The sequence below is a fragment of the Tetrao urogallus genome (assembly GCF_951394365.1).
Source record: "Tetrao urogallus genome assembly, chromosome: 6".
NCBI lineage: Eukaryota > Metazoa > Chordata > Aves > Galliformes > Phasianidae > Tetrao > Tetrao urogallus.
This window is the reverse complement of record NC_136819.1, coordinates 7,587,413-7,606,340: the sequence shown is the minus strand read 5'-3', so window position 1 is coordinate 7,606,340 and position 18,928 is coordinate 7,587,413. Positions and strand designations below refer to the sequence as shown.

The 18,928-nt window shown below is 38.5% G+C and overlaps 1 protein-coding gene across 1 annotated transcript; it reads left to right on the top strand.

Moving 5' to 3' along the window:
• Positions 1-1,034: 1,034 nt before the first annotated feature.
• On the top strand, positions 1,035-17,845 carry OVCH2 (ovochymase 2; the record flags this gene model as incomplete). The annotated part of the gene is given in 24 exon segments (XM_079537729.1): positions 1,035-1,125; positions 2,196-2,305; positions 3,073-3,164; positions 5,435-5,491; positions 5,595-5,767; positions 5,969-6,064; positions 6,651-6,802; positions 7,460-7,655; positions 8,488-8,511; positions 9,545-9,635; positions 9,737-9,870; positions 10,139-10,279; positions 11,103-11,233; positions 11,631-11,724; positions 12,582-12,713; positions 13,123-13,203; positions 13,877-14,063; positions 15,457-15,526; positions 16,078-16,277; positions 16,691-16,838; positions 17,206-17,374; positions 17,629-17,652; positions 17,655-17,702; positions 17,823-17,845. Coding segments are annotated over 24 exon segments (2,664 nt in total).
• Between the last annotated feature and the right edge of the window lie 1,083 nt (positions 17,846-18,928).

Here is an 18,928-nt window from a genome sequence, read left to right as displayed (position 1 = left end):
GATTTTGGAAGTTGCAGAATTAAATGTCTCTGCAAGACCAGTAGGAAAACTTCAGTCTAAAGAAGTTCTGTATATTTATAACAGAAGAAATAACAGCAATGTTTTCCATGACAGATTTTGTATTCTATTGCTTCCTATGAATTTGCTTATTTGGGGTAAAAGTTGGTTTCTGTTCTCCTATTCTAAAACTGATGAGACAAAACTTCGAAGTGGCAAATTCACAAGGTAAGTTATCTTATGGTTTCTATTTCAAATCTCTTACTGTAACTGCTAGTTTGTTCTTTATTTAGAATTCAGACAGCCTTCCAGGAGACTTGCACTTAATTCGCTATTAAAATGCAACTTAGTCATCCAAGTGAGTTGGAACTGGTGCTGCTGACTGCAGCAATACTGAAATATTGAAACGTTTTTAAAAAGCTAAGCCCTGACCTCCTTAATTGCTTTTAAAAAAGGAGAGATAACACTGCTTCTCTGAAGAAAAAAAAACCATACTGTGATGCAGAGAGCTGTCTTTGTACAGCAAGAGCTATCTGTGTGTCTCATACAACACAGCGTGCTGTCAACCAAATTACAATCTCTTGTTGTGTTTCTCAGACTAAGAAATTGGCTAAATATGAAGTATGCAGGAAATATAAAGTATTGCCTGTTCAGGAGCTGTAGAAATTGTTGGGGCAAATATCAATTGATACTTTGTTCACATGTGTTTTTCTGTGTATAGGTCAGCCTGGTTAAGCGTTGCTAGCAGAGCACGCAATATCTACTTCTGTTGTTTGAAAAAAAACTCCTAGTTTTGAGAGGGGGGTGAATTTCAGCTGGTATTTTACAGCAAAGACTTCTGTAATGAATTAAGTCTTATGAAAGAATCATGCTTCATTACATTTGAAAAACTTACTTATGCAGTTAAGTGCTCTATGGCTGGATTAATGAGTAACTTCTACCTCAATTAGTTGATGTTCTCCTGCAGTGCAATATTTGGGCTTCTTTGTCACTATAAAAACTCTCCTTGTTTTCAGACTGCCACTTCGAACCCCAAGATGTGCATTACTAACAGTGAGCTGCTGTTACTCCTCATGGGGGTTATTTGTATTACAGAGTCCCGTGCTGTATCATACACTCTTCAGAAAGGTAGGATCAAAGTTTCACGTCTAGCTTTAACAATTTTCTACATGCTAAAGGTTTTGTTTGTAGGCAATGACAGCAGTGACTGCTGAAACAAAGGAGCTGCAACAGTTTCACCCACTGGGATTTTGATCCTGAGTGGTGGTAGATGAGGTACAAGGTAGTGCTAGAATAACTGGTATGGTTTTAATTCCCTGGTTTTATTGCATTCCTCTTTTTTAATTCCTTGGTTTTATTCCATTCCAAGTCTGTAATGTAATGTTATTTTTAATGAGTAATTTTCAAGCAACTTCTGACTGATTTATTGATGATTCAGAATGAGTAAAATAAATATGAATTATAAACAACTAAATTAGCTACTCTCAAAACTGCAACAGATTAATGAAGGTCCTAATTTGGATCCAGATCAGATCCAGAATATACTTCATTTTGGCAAAGTTATTAAAATTGCAATTGTTCTCTTTCCTTTGTGAAGAATTACTGATCTACAGCAAACTAGAAAAGAAAGCACTGATTTTATGCTTCCGTTTTAGATTTGCAGCTTGATTTCCTTCCTAAATTCTGCAGAGCACATTCTTCATTGCAGAATTCTATTCTGGCTGTCAAAACAGATATGGTATCTAAAGCATTATAATCTGCTCATTTCAGCAGTCCAACATGTAGCAGCACATCTGTCCGTGCGACATTCTCTTGCTTCATTACAGAGCCATACAGGTGAAACTGATGCAGCTTACATAGAAATTTCTCATCCAACCAATGATGATTTTATTTTTTTCCCCCATTTTTAAACACAGGACCATATTCTTTTTGGTACAAGCTAAATCTCTGTATAAAAATGTTGTCTTGGGGTCCTTTTTTTTTCTTTCCTCACTTCTTATTTGCACATGGCAGTGCAGTGACTTATCCCAGTGTGGATTTAGGCTGGGCAGCTTGTTATAAACTGTGGTTCCTGCCCTAGTAGAGGCACAGCACCTGACCTATGTTTCAGGCTGTCTTCCAATTGTATTTTGCTCAAAAGTGGAAAAAATTAAATCTAGATTAAATCATTCCTTCTTTTTCTTGTTTTTACCTCTCAGATCCTAAGTGCGGGCAGAAAGTTCATGAGACAAGACCATGGAGTGACTTTAACCTTTTCACTCGGATTGTTGGGGGGAACCAGGTGAAACAGGGCTCACATCCATGGCAGGTTTGCAGAAGCAAATGTGGTTTTATCTTCAGAACAAAGCCCTTCTTTCTTTGTTTTTACAGAAATGAGAAAAGAAGAAAACCGTTATACTTCGTACTTATTTCCACTTAGAATGTATCACTGAGCTCTGCTCTGTTTTTCAGTGGATCAGACAGAGAAGATATAGATCTGTTATGATTTATGACAAACCTTTCCTTATCATTTATTATTTCATCATTAGTTCTGAAAAGAGTGTGTTTAGATTAGGCTGTGTAAAGAGGCACGAGTGAAATTGGTCAGAAATAAAAGAACACCTCAGCACCCCAACCATTGTCTAGGATCACAGACTTGCAGTTTGGAAGATGGAATATCTCATGAAGCTTGGAGTTTTAAGTTTAGAATGAATTGGATAAAGACTGTGGTAATAAACATCAAAGACTCTCTCATGCTCTGATTTGCCCAGTGATCTACAAAGGAAAAATTCTCAACTTACTGGTAAACTTTACACAATCTTGAGTAATTCAGTGAATTGGTATCTGTTACATGTATGTTGTTTTTATCCAGGTACGAAGTCACAACCAAGGGAGACAGCAAAGTTTAGAATCACTTATGCTCAAGGAACATGAGAATGCCATCAAAATCTGTTTGACTGAAGTGCTGCATGAACCTTAGCTATGTGAATCTTTAAAGAATATCTGTGTACACAACTCTGTCCTTTCTTTCTCAAGTGCAGTCAAAGCAGATGTAAAGATCTTGTGTATTTAACATGTCGTCTTTATGTGAAACAGGTTTCCTTGAAACGAAGAGAAAAGCATTTCTGTGGAGGCACCATTGTTTCTGCTCAGTGGGTGGTCACGGCAGCTCACTGCGTTGCAGACAGGTATGGATGCGATCCATGGATCACATTGCATTGTGGAGCAGGCTGCAGGCGCAAAAAAACGTTGAGTGTAAAAGCTTGTATAATGTAGCATCTTTTTCTGGAGATTGCTCATGGATGCTGCTCTTTAATTTGTAACGAGCATTTTCCACTTTTTATCAGAAAGGGAGAAATACCTTTGAACATTCCATAAATAAGAATAAATGGCCTTTCAATTCGGATAGAAACTGATTTTGAAATTGTAGATCACAGAATAACAGAATCACAGAATAGTAGGGGTTGGAAGGGACCTCCAGAGATCATCGAGTCCAACCCCCTGCCAAAGCAGGTTCCCTACAGCAGGTCGCACAGGTAGGCATCCAGGCAGGTCTTGAACATCTCCAGAGAAGGAGACTCCACCACCTCCCTGGGCAGCCTGTTCCAGTGCTCCGTCACCTCACTGTAAAGAAGTTCTTGCGCACATTGGTGCGGAACTTCCTATGCTGCAGTTTCCGTCCGTTTCCCCTTGTCCTGTCTCCACTCACCACTGAAAAGAGTCTGGCCTCGCCATTCTGCCCCCCCACACCTTAGATATTTATAGATCTGGATCAGGTCCCCTCTCAGTCTTCTTTTCTCAAGGCTGAACAGACCCAGTTCACCCAGCCTTTCTTCATAGGAGAGATGCTCCAGGCCCTTCACCATCTTTGTGGCCCTCCACTGGACTCTTTTCAAGAGATCCTTGTCTTTTTTGTACTGGGGAGCCCAGAACTGGACGCAGTACTCCAGATGAGGCCTTACCAGGGCAGAGCAGAGGGGGAGGATCACCTCGCTCAACCTGCTGGCCACGCTCTTTTTAATGCACCCCAGGATGCCATTGGCCCTCTTGGCCACAAGGGCACACTGCTGGCTCATGGCCAACCTGTCGTCCACCAGGACACCCAGGTCCCTCTCCACAGAGCTCCCCTCCAGCAGGTCATCCCCCAACCTGTACTGGTGCATGGAATTATTCCTCCCCAGATAGAAGTCTAATATCACGATAACCTACTTAAGATTATCAGGTGATTACAATATTTTTTTTCAGAGGTAGAAGCTGGCATTATATATTCAATGAAATGGTGAATAGACAAGTACTGATCTCTTGCATACTGATAATTCAGCCTATGCTCTAAAAAAAAAAAATAATTAACTAGGCAAGGTTTTGGTTGTGCCTTCACAGAGATTATATTGATCTTGTAGCCAATACTTTGTACTAATGAATCATTTGGAATTATAAATTTGGTCTTTATTGGACATGGTATGTGATCCCATCTTGATTAAACTACCCAAAAACTGAAGCTTGTGTTAACTGCAGAAATACAGGCAGTAACTGAATTAGTATGAAGTCTCTTCATACAGTAAGTCATCAGGCTGATGAATAAATTTGAAGCAGAATAGTAAATTTGTCATGGTGGCTTGTGGATTTTTTTGTTTTGGTTTGGTTTGGTTTTTTTTGATTCCTTGCTGCATGTTGGCTCTTGTGAGGCCTCATCTGGAGTACTCAGTCCAGACCTGGAGACACCAGTACGAGAAAGATGCAGAACTCTTGGAATGGGTCCAGAGGAGGGCCACTAAGATGATCCGAGGGCTGGAGCACCGCTCCTATGAAGAAGGGTTGAGGGGACTGGACTTGTTTAGTTTGGCAAAGAGAAGGCTCTGGGGAGACCTCATTGTGACCCTCCAGTACTTGAAGGGAGCATAAAAACAGGAGGGGGAATGGCTGTTTACAAGGGTGGGTAGTGATAGGACAAGGGGGAATGGTTTTAAACTGAGACAGGGTTAGGTTAAATATTAGGAGGAAGTTTTTCACTCAGAGGGTGGTGACACACTGGAACAGGTTGCCCAGGGAGGCTGTGGACGTTCAATTCCTTGAGGCATTCAAGGCCAGGCTGGCTGTGGCTCTGGGCAGCCTGGTCTGCTGGTTGGCGACCCTTCACGCAGCAGGGGGTTGGAACTGGATGAGCATTGTGGTCCTTTTCAACCCAGGCCATTCTATGTTTCTACGATGATTCTATGTTTTGAGTTGGTACTAGGAACCCTCAGTCAGGATTCACAACATTTTTGAAACATGAACTACGAATGCTAGAGAAGCGGTCTTAGATTTTTTTCTGTACTTCTTCCACTGGAGAAGCAGTGTGATCAGTCAACTTTAAACACAAGAATAGGATCTCGTTCTTTAGCAGATCACTTAAATACAGATAGGAGTGAAGGAAATCTTATTTTTTCACTGTTCTTGTACCTCCCAGTTTCTAATGTAGGGCTGATTCAACTCGTGTTGACTGCACATATTATACTCTAAAATCTGAAGATGAAAGGTATTAGATACCATTAGTAAAACTCTTCTGTTTACAAACAACTACATTTTCCCTTTCATTTTGAAGATTCTGTAGTTGAATTTTTATTTTGCAATTCTTACAGGAACCTACTCAAGTATTTGAACGTCACTGCAGGAGAGCATGACTTAAGAATCAGGGAGAATGGAGAGCAGACACTGCCTGTTAAATATATCATTAAACATCCAAACTTTGACCCACGAAGGCCGATGAACTATGACATAGCCCTTCTTAAGCTGGATGGAACCTTCAACTTCAGTAAGATCATATTTATCTGTGGCTAAAGAAGCAGCAGCACAGATAAATTATCAAATGATAGATGAAGTTTTAAATGCCATAGAAATAATTCCCTTTTTAAAAAGTGAGAAATAAAACACAGGATTTTTTGTTACTTTTTTTTTTTTTTTTTTTATGATGATGCTCTTTCAAATAGTTATCAAGAAATTTCATGTATGGCAGGTTCATCAGTTTTGCCGGCATGTCTTCCTGATCCAGGTGAAAAATTTGAAGCGGGATATATCTGCACTACTTGTGGCTGGGGCCGTTTAAGAGAGAGTAAGTTACTGGAATTTTTCTTTGACATTCTGATTTCACAGTGTTTTTGTCAGTCATTCATTCCTGTGCTCTTCCCTTTCTTAAAATGGGCAATGAATTGTGAAGCAAATCCGTATCTGCATAGAAAGCAGATACAGATACTGTCTTCATATCAGTGAATGTTTTCTTGTCAGATTTTCTTACTCAATTTTAGATATTTTTTTTAGAATTCTCTCTGTTCCAATATGCAGTGTTTATTTCTGAAGCTAAGAGCTTGACTGCATAAGCTGTACAGAGACCGGAAGTAACTGTCAACTGGGAATAAGCTTATAATCTCAAATTTGAATCTCTGCGGGCTTCTGTCTATCTGTAAACTGTTTCAAAATGGATCACAAAAATATATGGACCTGTATATTATGTTGGAGACACTTTGAAATTTATTCAAGTAAAACTGCTCATATATGCAAAACTGTAAGTTTATCAGAACATGCTCATAGCCGTAGGAAGATATGGAGCAAGTTCTCAGCGTGTATTTCTTTGTGCATTAGCAGTGACATTAAAAGTTCACCACTCAGTATTTCATTTTGAACAATTTTTTTTGTTCCAGATGGAGTGCTCCCTCAGGTTTTATATGAAGTCAATCTACCAATTCTAAATAGTGTGGAATGTTCAACAGCATTGTCAACTTTAAAGAAGCCCATCCAAGGTGACACTATACTGTGTGCTGGATTTCCAGATGGAGGAAAAGATGCCTGTCAGGTCAGTTGAACAAAGAGCCTTGTGTACTTGAACTGTTTCTCAGAAACTCAAGTTTCTAAGTGCCTAAATGAATAAATGTAATTTTGTATTCTATTTCGATGTATGAATTCTTTGAAAGCATCTATATGGGAGAATACACTTAATTCCATGAAACTATTTTAATTATTGTGTGAATTGCACGACAGATTCCTGACAGCAGCTTCACAATGTATCCCAGTGCTGTGATGTTCAGGGCTTTTAAACTTCAAAGCACTTGATAAAAACATTGAGTACCAAATGTTCCTAGCGTAGTATGCAGGAAGTTAGAAAATACTGCCTTGGAAAACAAGGGAAAAAAAAGATGATTCCTTGTCTTGGGAAAATTTTAAAATGGCAAAACAAACAGTCTCCTCGCTCCTTTTGTCATGAATAAATGACAAATAAATTCATCTCTCCTGTCATCACAATCCTGACTAAACACAATAAAAAGGAAAGTCTTTTTTTAATGTTTTTTTTTTGTTTGTTTGGTTGGTTGTTCCTTTTTTTCTTCCAAATGACTTCTCCCTGTGTGGCAGGTTTATTGCTACACTACAAAAGACGACTTAACAAACTCTTCAAGGCTAGCTCAGTGGTACCCGTGCTCTTTTTGTGACCTGTGAGTTTTGGGGGTTCTTACAGGGAGACTCTGGGGGTCCTCTCTTGTGCCAACGTAAGCACGGTGCCTGGATTCTCGTTGGTGTGATTTCCTGGGGGATGGGATGTGCTCGTGGCTGGAGAGGTAATGAGAAGAAGAAACATTATGAAAGAGGGTCTCCTGGAATATTCACAGACCTCAGTGCAGTGCTTTACTGGATTCAAGAAAATATGAGTGCTGGTATTAAGTCTTTATAAACATTTCTCTCTCACCTCTGTCACTTTTCTGTCTCATAATCATATTTCATTTAATTTTACCATTTTCAAGATATAGTACTCATATTTCTCCCACTAGAAACTGGCTTCAACTGATGATTAGGAAAAAAAAAAAGGACCTTCGTAATGTCAAAGAAAAACGAATAGGGTTTAGTTTCTGAAAAATATGTTCTCAGTTAAAGGAAAATAAGAGAAAGACAATGTCTTTTCTGTATGAACTTACAATAATGGATCACTGAGTTTTCAAGAAAAAAAAATATTAACCAAAATTACTATAGTAACTGAAGATTATTGGCTCCAATGAGCAGCAAAAGTGATTTGGTAAATGAAATGGGCAGTCAGTTCTCAGTTGCATTATGCTGGGTTTCACTACCCGCTTTTTTACACCATAGCACTGGTGCAAAGAATCTTGACTGTTACTGCAGTCAGGCTTAGCATCTCTGTGTCCCTGGTAATAAGGTGGTAGTTGGATTCTGCTACCCTACCTTGAGATGTGTAGTTCATCAGGTATATACAGAGAGAATGCTGCTCAGACTGAGAGGCCTATCCATGTATTATTAATTCTAGATGTATCTTCTCTAGAGTTGGTTATTTAGAAGCCAGCTTTGGCTGAACTTGCAATTTTGATTTCAGCCACAGTTTACTGTAGGCACGATGTCCTCAAGAATTCAAACTTTCATCAGTGCTAGCTGTATCAACCTACTATCTCACACTGTTAAAATAAAGCCTACACTGTGAATGAGAAACTGTAATAACACTTTTTTTTTTCACTCCCTTCCCTACCCGTCCTTCATTAGATCTGAAAATGAAAAGTTCTACACGTGAGTAGTATTTTTTCAACATTTTGTATCTGCATTAGAATCTAACCAGCCTTCTCAAATAATCTCATATGTGATCTGTGAAGAAAAAAACGTATTTATAGTATGACTTATTAATACACTTTAAAATGTATACTTTAAATACATAGGGTTTTTTTTTCTAGCTTAGTAAGGAATTTCCTGAAGAAAGATAGTACATATGTGCAGGTGACTTCAAAAAAGAATTTCCCTTAAGGCAGATAAGTATAAGGCATTAATTTATTGAAATGCAAATAGAATTAATGGGAAAAAAATGTAGAACAGAACCTCAAGCAACGCATGAAATCTAATTAATGATGTTGGTTCTGTGCATGAAAGCATAGATTCTAAACAGAAAACATCAGGTAAAATTGATAGTAGTTTCTGCTCATCTGTGATAAATCTATCTACTTATCTGGTGTCTATTTCTGTGAATGGAATGTAAAAACAAACAAACAAAAATTTGTTTTCATTATATTTTGATTCCGTGTGTGTACTTTGTTTTTGTCTTGCTGGCTTACCTTGGCAAGGAGAAGGAAAGGCAAAGACGAGGCCTTTTTATGGGTATCTGTGGTTTCTAGCAGTAGTCATCCAGAGAAAACCACTTTTGCTTCCTCCAGTCCCCTATTGTACTGTTGCAAAAGTGTTCTGCTGCAAAACAGCTAATAAGTTTATTACAAATGGTCAGCAATAAAAGCATAATCCTGAGGTATGTGTTTTTCCTGTCCAAAAAATCCTGATACCAAAATCATCATTTAACAAATACTTTTGTTAAGGTGATAAGAAAGCACCACTGTTTTTACAGTGGCAGAGCTTGGCTTTTGCCTCTAAAGTATGTGATTTAAAAGTGACTTGCTGTCATTTCAAATAGAAGAGAGGGAAGACCTAACGTAATTCTGCCATCAGAAACAAGGTACAGATGAACAGTCTTACGTCCCACAATATTATCTAGATGTTTGGTGTAACAGAGGATTGTGTATGTGTCAAACCTGATTCTTGTTCTAACTCTACAATGCAGCATTTTGTAGTGTTCAGGATGGCAAGCTCCCAGACAGTGAAGGAGAATTAAATTTTCCTGGAAGTTCTGAACAGTTCTATCAAAGCCATCAGTGAGTAGACAAAACACAGATTTCCCCAGATTTTTCTGGTACCTGTGTTGTTTTTGTTTTTTCTTCCAGTTTTGTGAATGGGAGCAAATTTGTCATTACAGGTTGTGTGTATGGACTCTGTTTGTATCAGAAGGAAATTATATATTGCTTCGTTTTTCCCACTTCGATATAGAGCTGGAAACGTTTTGCGACTATGATTCTTTATCAGTCTATTCAAAAGACAACAGACTTCTTGGTGAGTTGCTGTCTTTTTATTCTATAAAATAATGTCAGTGTATCCTTTCATTCGTTAGAACTGTGTCAGCATATGAATTGCTGATGTCAAGGATTTTTAAATGTGCATCTTTTATTTGTGCTAACGGATTAATAGGCAATAGGAATAGAAAGACAATTTCTTTTTCAGCTATAAAGTTTTATAAGCAAGTGCTAGAAATTGTACAGCAGAGTTTTCTCAAATGACTGAAGACTTTAAACAGTGATTATTCTCTGATATTTTGTTTCAGGGAAATTCTGTGGAGGAGATCTTCCATTACCTATTTTGATTGGGTCCGACAAAATAAGGCTGAAATTTGTTTCTGACAACAAGGATCATGGAACTGGCTTTTCTATGACTTATAAAGCTCTTACACCACGTATCCATCCTGGTAAGTCTAACTCAGAGAAAGCTTCTGTGATTTTTCCTAAGCGGATGCCATTGTGAACAAGGTAAGTGTGCTTTGGCTGATGCGTGGCATTGTGGAAAAACTGAGATGCCAGTAAGAGATAGGGACAGATGCTGTTCAGAAAAAAAAACCTCCTGTTACTTTGCCTCTTCCCTAAATCCTCTAGAATGATTTAATTTCCTTCTCCACTTACAGACAGTTTTAGAAATTAATAGAATCAATCACACAAGCCAAATTTCCAGTGAAAGCTACTTTCAATTTTGCTCTGCAGAGTGGTTTATCATCACTAGGGGGCAGGAACAAGTGTCATCTCCTGAGTCTGGACAGTGCTTACAAAAACAGACACCTGTTGTTTCTGTTTCTGCAGCTTTTTCAATCATTTTCATTCCTTTATGATCTGCAAGGGCAGGGAGGAATCCTCTCTGGGGGGACTTGGCACTGCTTAGCAAGAAAGTCATACCTGCTGATTCCGTATCTCCACTTTCATTTCCAAATAAAATTGGCAAATGTTCTTCTGACGTGCCTGTGTCCTGCGCTTCTATCACTCCCACACAGGTAACTCACTCTGCAGCACACTGCCTGTATCACAGGGGACGTGCTGTAGTCACGATTGAACGTCTCTTCTGCCTGGGAACAGATTGAAAACATTTTGTTGTGTTTTTCTTGCAGAAGGATTTGGCTTGCTGCTGTTTTCCTATTTCTGTGTGAAAGCACCACAAGAGGTTTTCTGGGTTTCTTTTTTCCCTGTTGTGTGTGTGAATAGTTTAATAGGTGCCTCAATTTTTGTTTCTTGATGGATTTCTAGATTCTGGCTGCGAGTCCTTAGCTGTCCTTTTTGAAGAAGGAGTGTTGCAAAGTATGCACTATCCAGAGCACTACAGCAATCTGGCAGACTGTCAGTGGATTATTTGTGCGCCAGAAGACCATGTAATAAAGGTAAAGTATGTGCCCTTCTTGTGTTTGTGGAATGAAAGTTGGGCATCATTTAGTTGACAAGAAAGTGTGCAGCTAAAGACGAGCGAGATCTAGCAACATAAGCTTGAATAATGCTGTTGGACACACTTGAGAGAAATCCCTTTCTGTCCCAAAAGGCAGATAGGTTTGGACTTCTCCTTTGGGTTATAGTAAAATAAGATTTCCTGGTTTAGATTTTACCATGATGCTTTCTTCTATCAAATTTAATGTTATGTGAGGGGCCTGAACACCACAGAGATCAGACTTTAAGAGAATCCTTGAGATTATTAAAGACATTATTTAGAGCTTTGAATTCCAGTTCGTGAATTCAACAGGATTCACTTTCTTCTTCTTCTTCTTTTTTTTTTTTTTTTTAAAGCTTACATACCAGTCTTTTGAAGTAGAAGAGAGTGAAGATTGTTCTTATGATGCTGTTACTGTGTATGAAGATGTGGAAAAAGAAGAGGAAATTGGTTTGGCTTTTAATTTTGGCATACTTTGGGGACCTATTATTTCTGTGACTTTCAGTAGCCTTCCTTTACAGTGTAAACTGAAATTTACCTCCAGAGTCTCAGGTGTTGCTGCAGGTACTAGTTTCAGTACCTTGAAAGTGCTTGCTTGTATTGGTTCTTCTGTTCCTCTTATGGAGACAAAAAGTCATCTAGCAACAGTTGTGTGCATTTACATTCTATATGGAATGCAATCTGAATTCATGTCTATTTGAAAAATAAAATGGAGGGGGGAGAGGCATAAGGCTGTCATTTGTTTTTATAGTAAATAAATGATGCCAGGCAGAAAGCACCCAGGAATTCTCCCTTTCAGCATCCAATTCATCACTCAAGATGAATGTTCATGCAATTCTCATACAATGCTTAGCTGGAGATTCCTTTGGCTTACATCAAAAGAAGGAAAGACTTGTGCCACTCAAGTCTGATACTGGCACTAAGGTTAGCACTGGCAGATGTGTTAGTGTTTCAATGCTGACAAGGTGCTCAACAGTGTTTCAATGCTGACAAGGAAACCCAAGTTTCCAATGTAATCTACATGCACTGGCAACCTACAACTACAAGTGCTGCCATAATATCTTGTGAAATAATGCCAAGAGTCTCCTTGTTTTTGTGAGATAATTACTGAACAAACTGACAGAAATAGTAGAACAGTTGTTCAGCCTCCATTGGCTTATCCGACCCTCTCTTGTGCACAGTTTTGGGTTTGTTTTACCCTCTCGTGTAACAACTGGAATGCACATTCTGTGTATGCACTGTTGAAAAAGGTAAATATGAAAAACTACCTTTTAATCTTGTGTGAACCTTTGCTTTCTTGTTTTTAGCTAGATCATGTGGGTTTGTCCTACCAGCGCCTGTTCTAAGCTCCTCTTCCATGATGCTGGTTGTCTTTCACTCTGATGAAACAGAGAACTTTGAAGGATTCAGAGCTACAATCACTTTTGTACATGTTACAGGTAATAGAATTCTGTAACTTGGGAGGCTGCCTCACTAGGGCAGCAGAAAGGGCTCTGCAGTGAATAGTGATATTCAGAATGATTTTGCTCTAGGAGATTTCACCTAATGCATTGTTTCAGTGAAAAAATCTTTATTGTGATCTTCTGAAGGATTGAACAGAGGATCAGATGAGTGGGTGAAGAAAAACAATGAATCTCCCCCAAACCTCAGGGTTTTGTTTTGTGTAAAGTATTCCGGTACATTTTAAATGGTTCTTTACTACCATGTGAAGTTGTAATAACATAGATTCCTCAGGTACAAATCTATTCCTTCCGCAGAAATGATTATAAAGGAAATAAAAATTATTTCGTAGTTAAAAAATATTATTCGGGACAGCCTGCTAACACAGTCGCTGTTTTCATTTGCTAGATTTAGATACCTTGGATTCTGCTAGTGTACAAGTATTTGAAAATACGAATATGACCGAGGAAGGACTGCAGGTTACAGCAGGTTAGTTGACCTGAATTCTTATTTCTTCATGGGAATGTGAAGTACCTCTTGGACTGCAACTTAAATGCCATTTTCTCCAAATGTTTCAGAACTGCACTCTGCATTGTCTCAAGATGTTTCATTTTCGTGCCAAGGAAATAAAAAGATGCATAGTAATGTTTCTGTGTTTTAGCTTTCAAATGACAGAACCTGTTTCTCTTGTTTCCTTCAGCATCTTGAATTATTTAGAACAATACAATGACATTATTTCAGCCTGCAAGTCAAAATACACACTGCCTTATGGAAGATGATTGCAAAGACTGCAGGGTAGCTGGAATTAATAACTGGAGTTTTAAAGCTTTTTTTTGTTCTTGCCTCTAGTAGTTTATGAAGAATGGAATATGTTTGCATTCATTGTAGATCTGAGACTAAAACTTTTGAAGTGGCATAGGTTGCTTTCACCTCATTGATGCTCGCCTTTGGCAAAAAGCACCTCCTTGTGCTATCTCTAAACATGTGGGTAATTTCTAAGGAGAAATTTGAAAGATTTAGAAAGAAAGATTTGAAAGATGTAGAAAAAAGCATTGGGGGGGAAGCCTGGCAGTTGTGGGGTGGCTCTTAAATGAGCTGTTCTTTGCCTTATCAATCTTAACCTCTAAAAAGCTTCTTGAGACATTAATCTTTTTGTTTTTAGATGATGTTTGTGGAATGCCTTCAAATCAGCCGAGATTCATCTTCAGTAGGATAATTGGAGGTGAAGAGGCTGTACCACACTCATGGCCTTGGCAGGTCAGCATACAAATTTCAGATCAACATATCTGTGGAGGAGCAGTTGTTGCCAAAGAATGGGTTGTCACAGCTGCTCACTGCTTTAATTCTAAGTAAGTACACTTGGATGAATCCTCTGGGAATGTCAGCATTACACAATGAATCTCTGCAGGGTAATATTTGTGCCTGGGGAGATTGGCACAGTATTCTTCTGCTCCACACGCATGTACTATGATTAGTGTGGCTACCTAAGAAATAACCTACTCTGTAGGCTTGGCTTTCATTCAGATCAGTTTGCAGAATATATGTCAGGATACTTGTCATCCATCAATTATTCTTGGATAACTTCTCTCTGGATCCTTTGTAAAGGAGCATTATTTCCTCAAGATGTTAAGAGGACACAGAGGAAGCTTTTGTGCCCAGAGTTGATGCTATTTCCTTACTAGGAAGCTATCTATCTGTTAGTTCAGATCACATGGATGTTTTTCTGTTTTTATGGACAGAAGCCAAGAAGGTACTATGTGTGACTTTCAGATTCTTTAAAATATTTTCTAAAATGCAAATTGATTATTCTTCTTGTAGGCTGAACTGACTCTTTTCCAGTTTCAAATGAATCATAAATACATTAATTTAAACTTCATATACTTTGGCTCTTAAGTCATTAAAGTTTTCTTTTTTTTTTTTTTTTTTTTTTTAATCCTCCCAGGATTAATGGTAACTCAGTATTCTGATTCAATTTTTAAATAAGTTGCAATTACTGAAAATGAGGGTAAAATTTCAAAAGCCCCAGATGCCAAATATGCTCAGATATCTCTATTTTCTTTGTAAAAAGAAAGGTTGGAACCTGAAATGAAAATGCTGTTTTGAAATTTGGACTTTGGCTTTTAGGTTTCTAAATATCAATTTGCAAAATATTGTCAAGAGCATTATTGTAGTGTGGTGAAAGTATGGCTTTAAGAGCCGTAGTATGGAGGATTTCTCTATTGCATGTTGCAATCACATCAGAATTTGTGTATGTGGCTTAATGTGATTTCATCAGGGAGTTACGACACCTTTCAATGTGTGAGAGGGTTTGGTTATGAAAACAGAGGATGAAATATTTCTGTTGCATTTGTTCATATCATTTATTTGATGGTATGAGTTATTGTGCTTTAAGTGTTATCTATTTTTCTCTTCATGATAGAAACCAGCACCATCCCTGGAATGGTGCTGGCCATGATGTGGAGGCGTTGAGTTCTACAACAGGCAGCCTCAGTCTTTATGAACCTGATCTTTCTCTTAGTTCACTGTTTGAGGGATGCCACAGCCTCATCACGAGAATGTTTCATAAGTCAGTAAGAAGATTTCCATAGATTTCTGTGGGAATGTTAGCCCAGGAATATATAGGGCTTTCAAACTTATTTTGGATGGGGGAGATTATAAGAGTCTTGCATTTTAGGAATGTTGTTATAACAGCCTGAGAATGCATTTATCCCTCCCACCCCCCCCTTTTTTTTTTTTTTTGAGGGAACTCTTCAGAAACTTATGGATGGTTGTCACAGGAATTCATGATCTTACAGAGCAAGAAAACAGACAGGTAATTAAGGTTCAGCTTAATAAGAAAATAAAAATAAATCTTGCCAAATTATTTTTAATGTAAATGCACCTCTCAGATTGCTTATGATGCAGCAATCTTTCAACCTGAATGCTGGTCTTAATCTGCACTTGCACAACAGTTTTTATGTGACTGCCAGGGAACTTGTATCAACACAGACCTGTGCGGTCATCAGTAATGAAATCTAAACCTTGGCATCCCAAAGGGTGCTTGAGTGAAGAGTATATTATCTCTAGTACAAAGATAGAAATAATAAGGGCTAAAGGCACAGTTTTCCTGTTTAATCAGACTGGACTAATGTTTTTCCAAGACCCTCTGCCTACACTCGCTGAATGGAGTTTCCTGCACATTCCCTGATTCATATCTGAGAGCCATAATCTTGACTTGTTAATGTAAGGAAGTTGATAACTTCAACAGCTGCTTTTAGATGTTTCTTTCTCCTCAAGCATCTTGCATATATCCTGAAAATTTATAAAACCAAAGGCTTAAATTCCCAAGTTGTTGAGCAAATGTCAGTGTCCTTACTTTCCTAGAAAAGATCAGTAAAGCAATATATTATACATCCGAGCTTTAACAAGATCACTATGGACTCTGACATTGCTTTACTGCAACTGGCCGAGCCCTTAGAATTCAACCACTATGTGCATCCTGTGTGTCTCCCTGCAAAGGAAGAAGTGGTTCAGCCCTCCAGTGTATGCATTGTCACAGGGTGGGGAGCACAGGAAGAAGGTATGTAGTCTTCGCCATTTTGAGGGTTGAGCAGACTGTGGCTGTATTTTATAGTTTGTTCCATGTTGCAACGTGAATTCTATCTGTACTTTTGACTCTTGGATTCCTGGATTTCACTTACATGAGTTCAGATGGTCTTGCATGGAAATGAGTAGAAATAAAGCAATCAGTTTGAAAGGAGGAGAGTCAAGCTGTTTTCTGGAAGCCTTAAATAAGCAGACTGTATAAATGATATAATGTATATACTGTATAAAATCTAGAGATATGTAGAGGAGAGCATAGGAGAGGAGTGCTGTACTAGAAGAAAAAAGCAAGGGGAATAGGAGATATTTATCATTCTTTGTGATAAAAGGTGAGGCGGACATTATATCATTAATGCCTCTGCCAGTTTCTAAAATGTCTTTTATTTAAAGGTAGGGAAAAGAATAAAAAGTTGCATCAGCTGGAAGTTCCCATCTTGATGCTTGAAGCATGTCAGACCTATTACATAAATCTTCCGAGTAGAGTGACTCAGAGGATGATCTGTGCTGGGTTCCCTCTGGAAGAAGGCAAGGATTCATGCACAGTAAGTGGCTTTCTAATACTTGTGGTACAGCCAGATGGATTCTGAAAAAGAGGAGTACTGAAACCTCACTATGAGCTATTTTCTTGCAAACAGGCTGTAGATCAGGCAAATCCAACCTGCAGCCATCGCTCAGCAAGAAATAACCGGCACTGTTCTATTAACTCTGCTTCAGCTGAAAGCAGGACAGGAGAGTGCAGTGCAGTGCCAAACCATGTTACAGCATGGCATGTTGGCATGTTATGGTATATGGCATGTTTTATGCATGGCTAAACACGTGAGCAGCTTAGACCTGTTTTTACCAAAGTTATCTTTTAAAAACATAAAGAGTGCTTTTAGATGGTAATCACATTCCTTTGTCTTTGTACAGGGTGATTCTGGTGGCCCATTAGTTTGTCCTTCAAAAGATGGCTCAGGATTTTACACCCTTAATGGAATCACTAGCTGGGGCTTGGGCTGTGGAAGAAAGAGCTACCCAGGAGTATACACAAATGTTGGTGTTTTTGTGGACTGGATCAAGCAGAGCATTAACAGTAGCGGTATGTATGGAAACAAACAAAAACAGTTCAATGAATCTTTTGGCTATTGCTAAATACTTTGAGGCTATCTTTATTATTTATTTGAGGATACCATTTTTATACTTGGTGTGCCTAACACTCCCTGAAATTTAAGCTGTTTAAAGTATGTCTGGTGAGTGCTCAGAAGTAGGTGAATCTAAATCAGTAGTCACTTCTGAAAACTTTATTGGTGTGTTATTATTCATGTCTTTTGTGTTTTTCCTTCTGATGAACAGTGCTTTTCTATGAAAATCACTCTATGATTTTCATTACTGCTGCTTTGCTGCCTTATTTCTTAAGGCTAGCAAAGGTGAGGAGGTGTGAAATGACACGTGGCAACAGTGAGTCCGCTTTGATAAGTATACTGACAGCCTTCGATGATCTTTGCAACATCTATCCTGTTTTTTTGTTTGCTTTTTTCTTTTTGTAGATCTGCCCATTTTCATGGTGTAACTGTCAAAAGAGTTGTGATGGACTACACTGTAGAACGCTTCCAAAGTACAAATGTCACTAAAAGCAAAATTTGGTGAGAGCGTATTAGTTTGTGACTGCTGAAGAGATCATGGAGTAGCTGATACTTAACTTGATCAATTTACTGCTTGTTTTCCTGATTCAGACCTCAACCTTATATGTGTGTTCTTGGGATATACATAAGTTACTTACAGGTTTCTGACACTGTCAATCTATACTAGAAGGAAGGATAGGTCACCACATACTGTATGTCAAGCATGCACTCAAATGCAGCCCTGGAGAAAACAAAAATCTATGCAAAATAAGCATGTATGTTAAACAACTGAAGTCAGTTATCTTTCCCTAAGGTCAGTGAGAGTGTTAGCTCTGGCTCTGAGGGGACCCAGGCAGTGGCGGTACATCTTTAAGGATCAAAATAACACTGTCTAGTGATTAGTCATGTAAATCAATCCAATTGCTTGGAAAATAGTATTTTAATATGCACAAACAATGGTCCTTAGAAGCCTGATCTGACTGACTTGTGTATCTATTATTAGAATGATTTGACTACGTTATTTTCCTGTTACTGTAACAATTTTTCTACATGTAATTGTGCCAAAAGAATTTTGGTACTTGGGAAGGTGCCACCAAAAGCAGAATAGATATAACTGTGCTCAAAACTGCTTGGGCTTTTGGGATGTAAGGAAGGTTCAGTAGGAGAGCCTGGGTCACTTACATGAGAACCTTCTGGTCTGCCTACCTTGTGGAATCATCCATCGATGTGAATCCCCATGAGCAAGCCCAGCTTGTGTGTAAGACTGTGCAAGATTTTACCATCTTGTTGGGTTAGAATTCCAGTGAAAGGCATTTTGTGGGCATTAAGTGACTTGTTATCAATGTAGGGAATTCTACACGGTAAGGGCTGTGCTTGGTGCAAACACTCATCTCTATGATCCACAGCTTTTCAATAACCTGGGGTACTGAGTATGTTTCTCGTGCTTGATCTAAGGTTTCCCTTACATCAAACATGGTCCCAGTTTAAATGTTTTAAATCAGTTACGTACAGTATGTTATTTTAGATCTGTT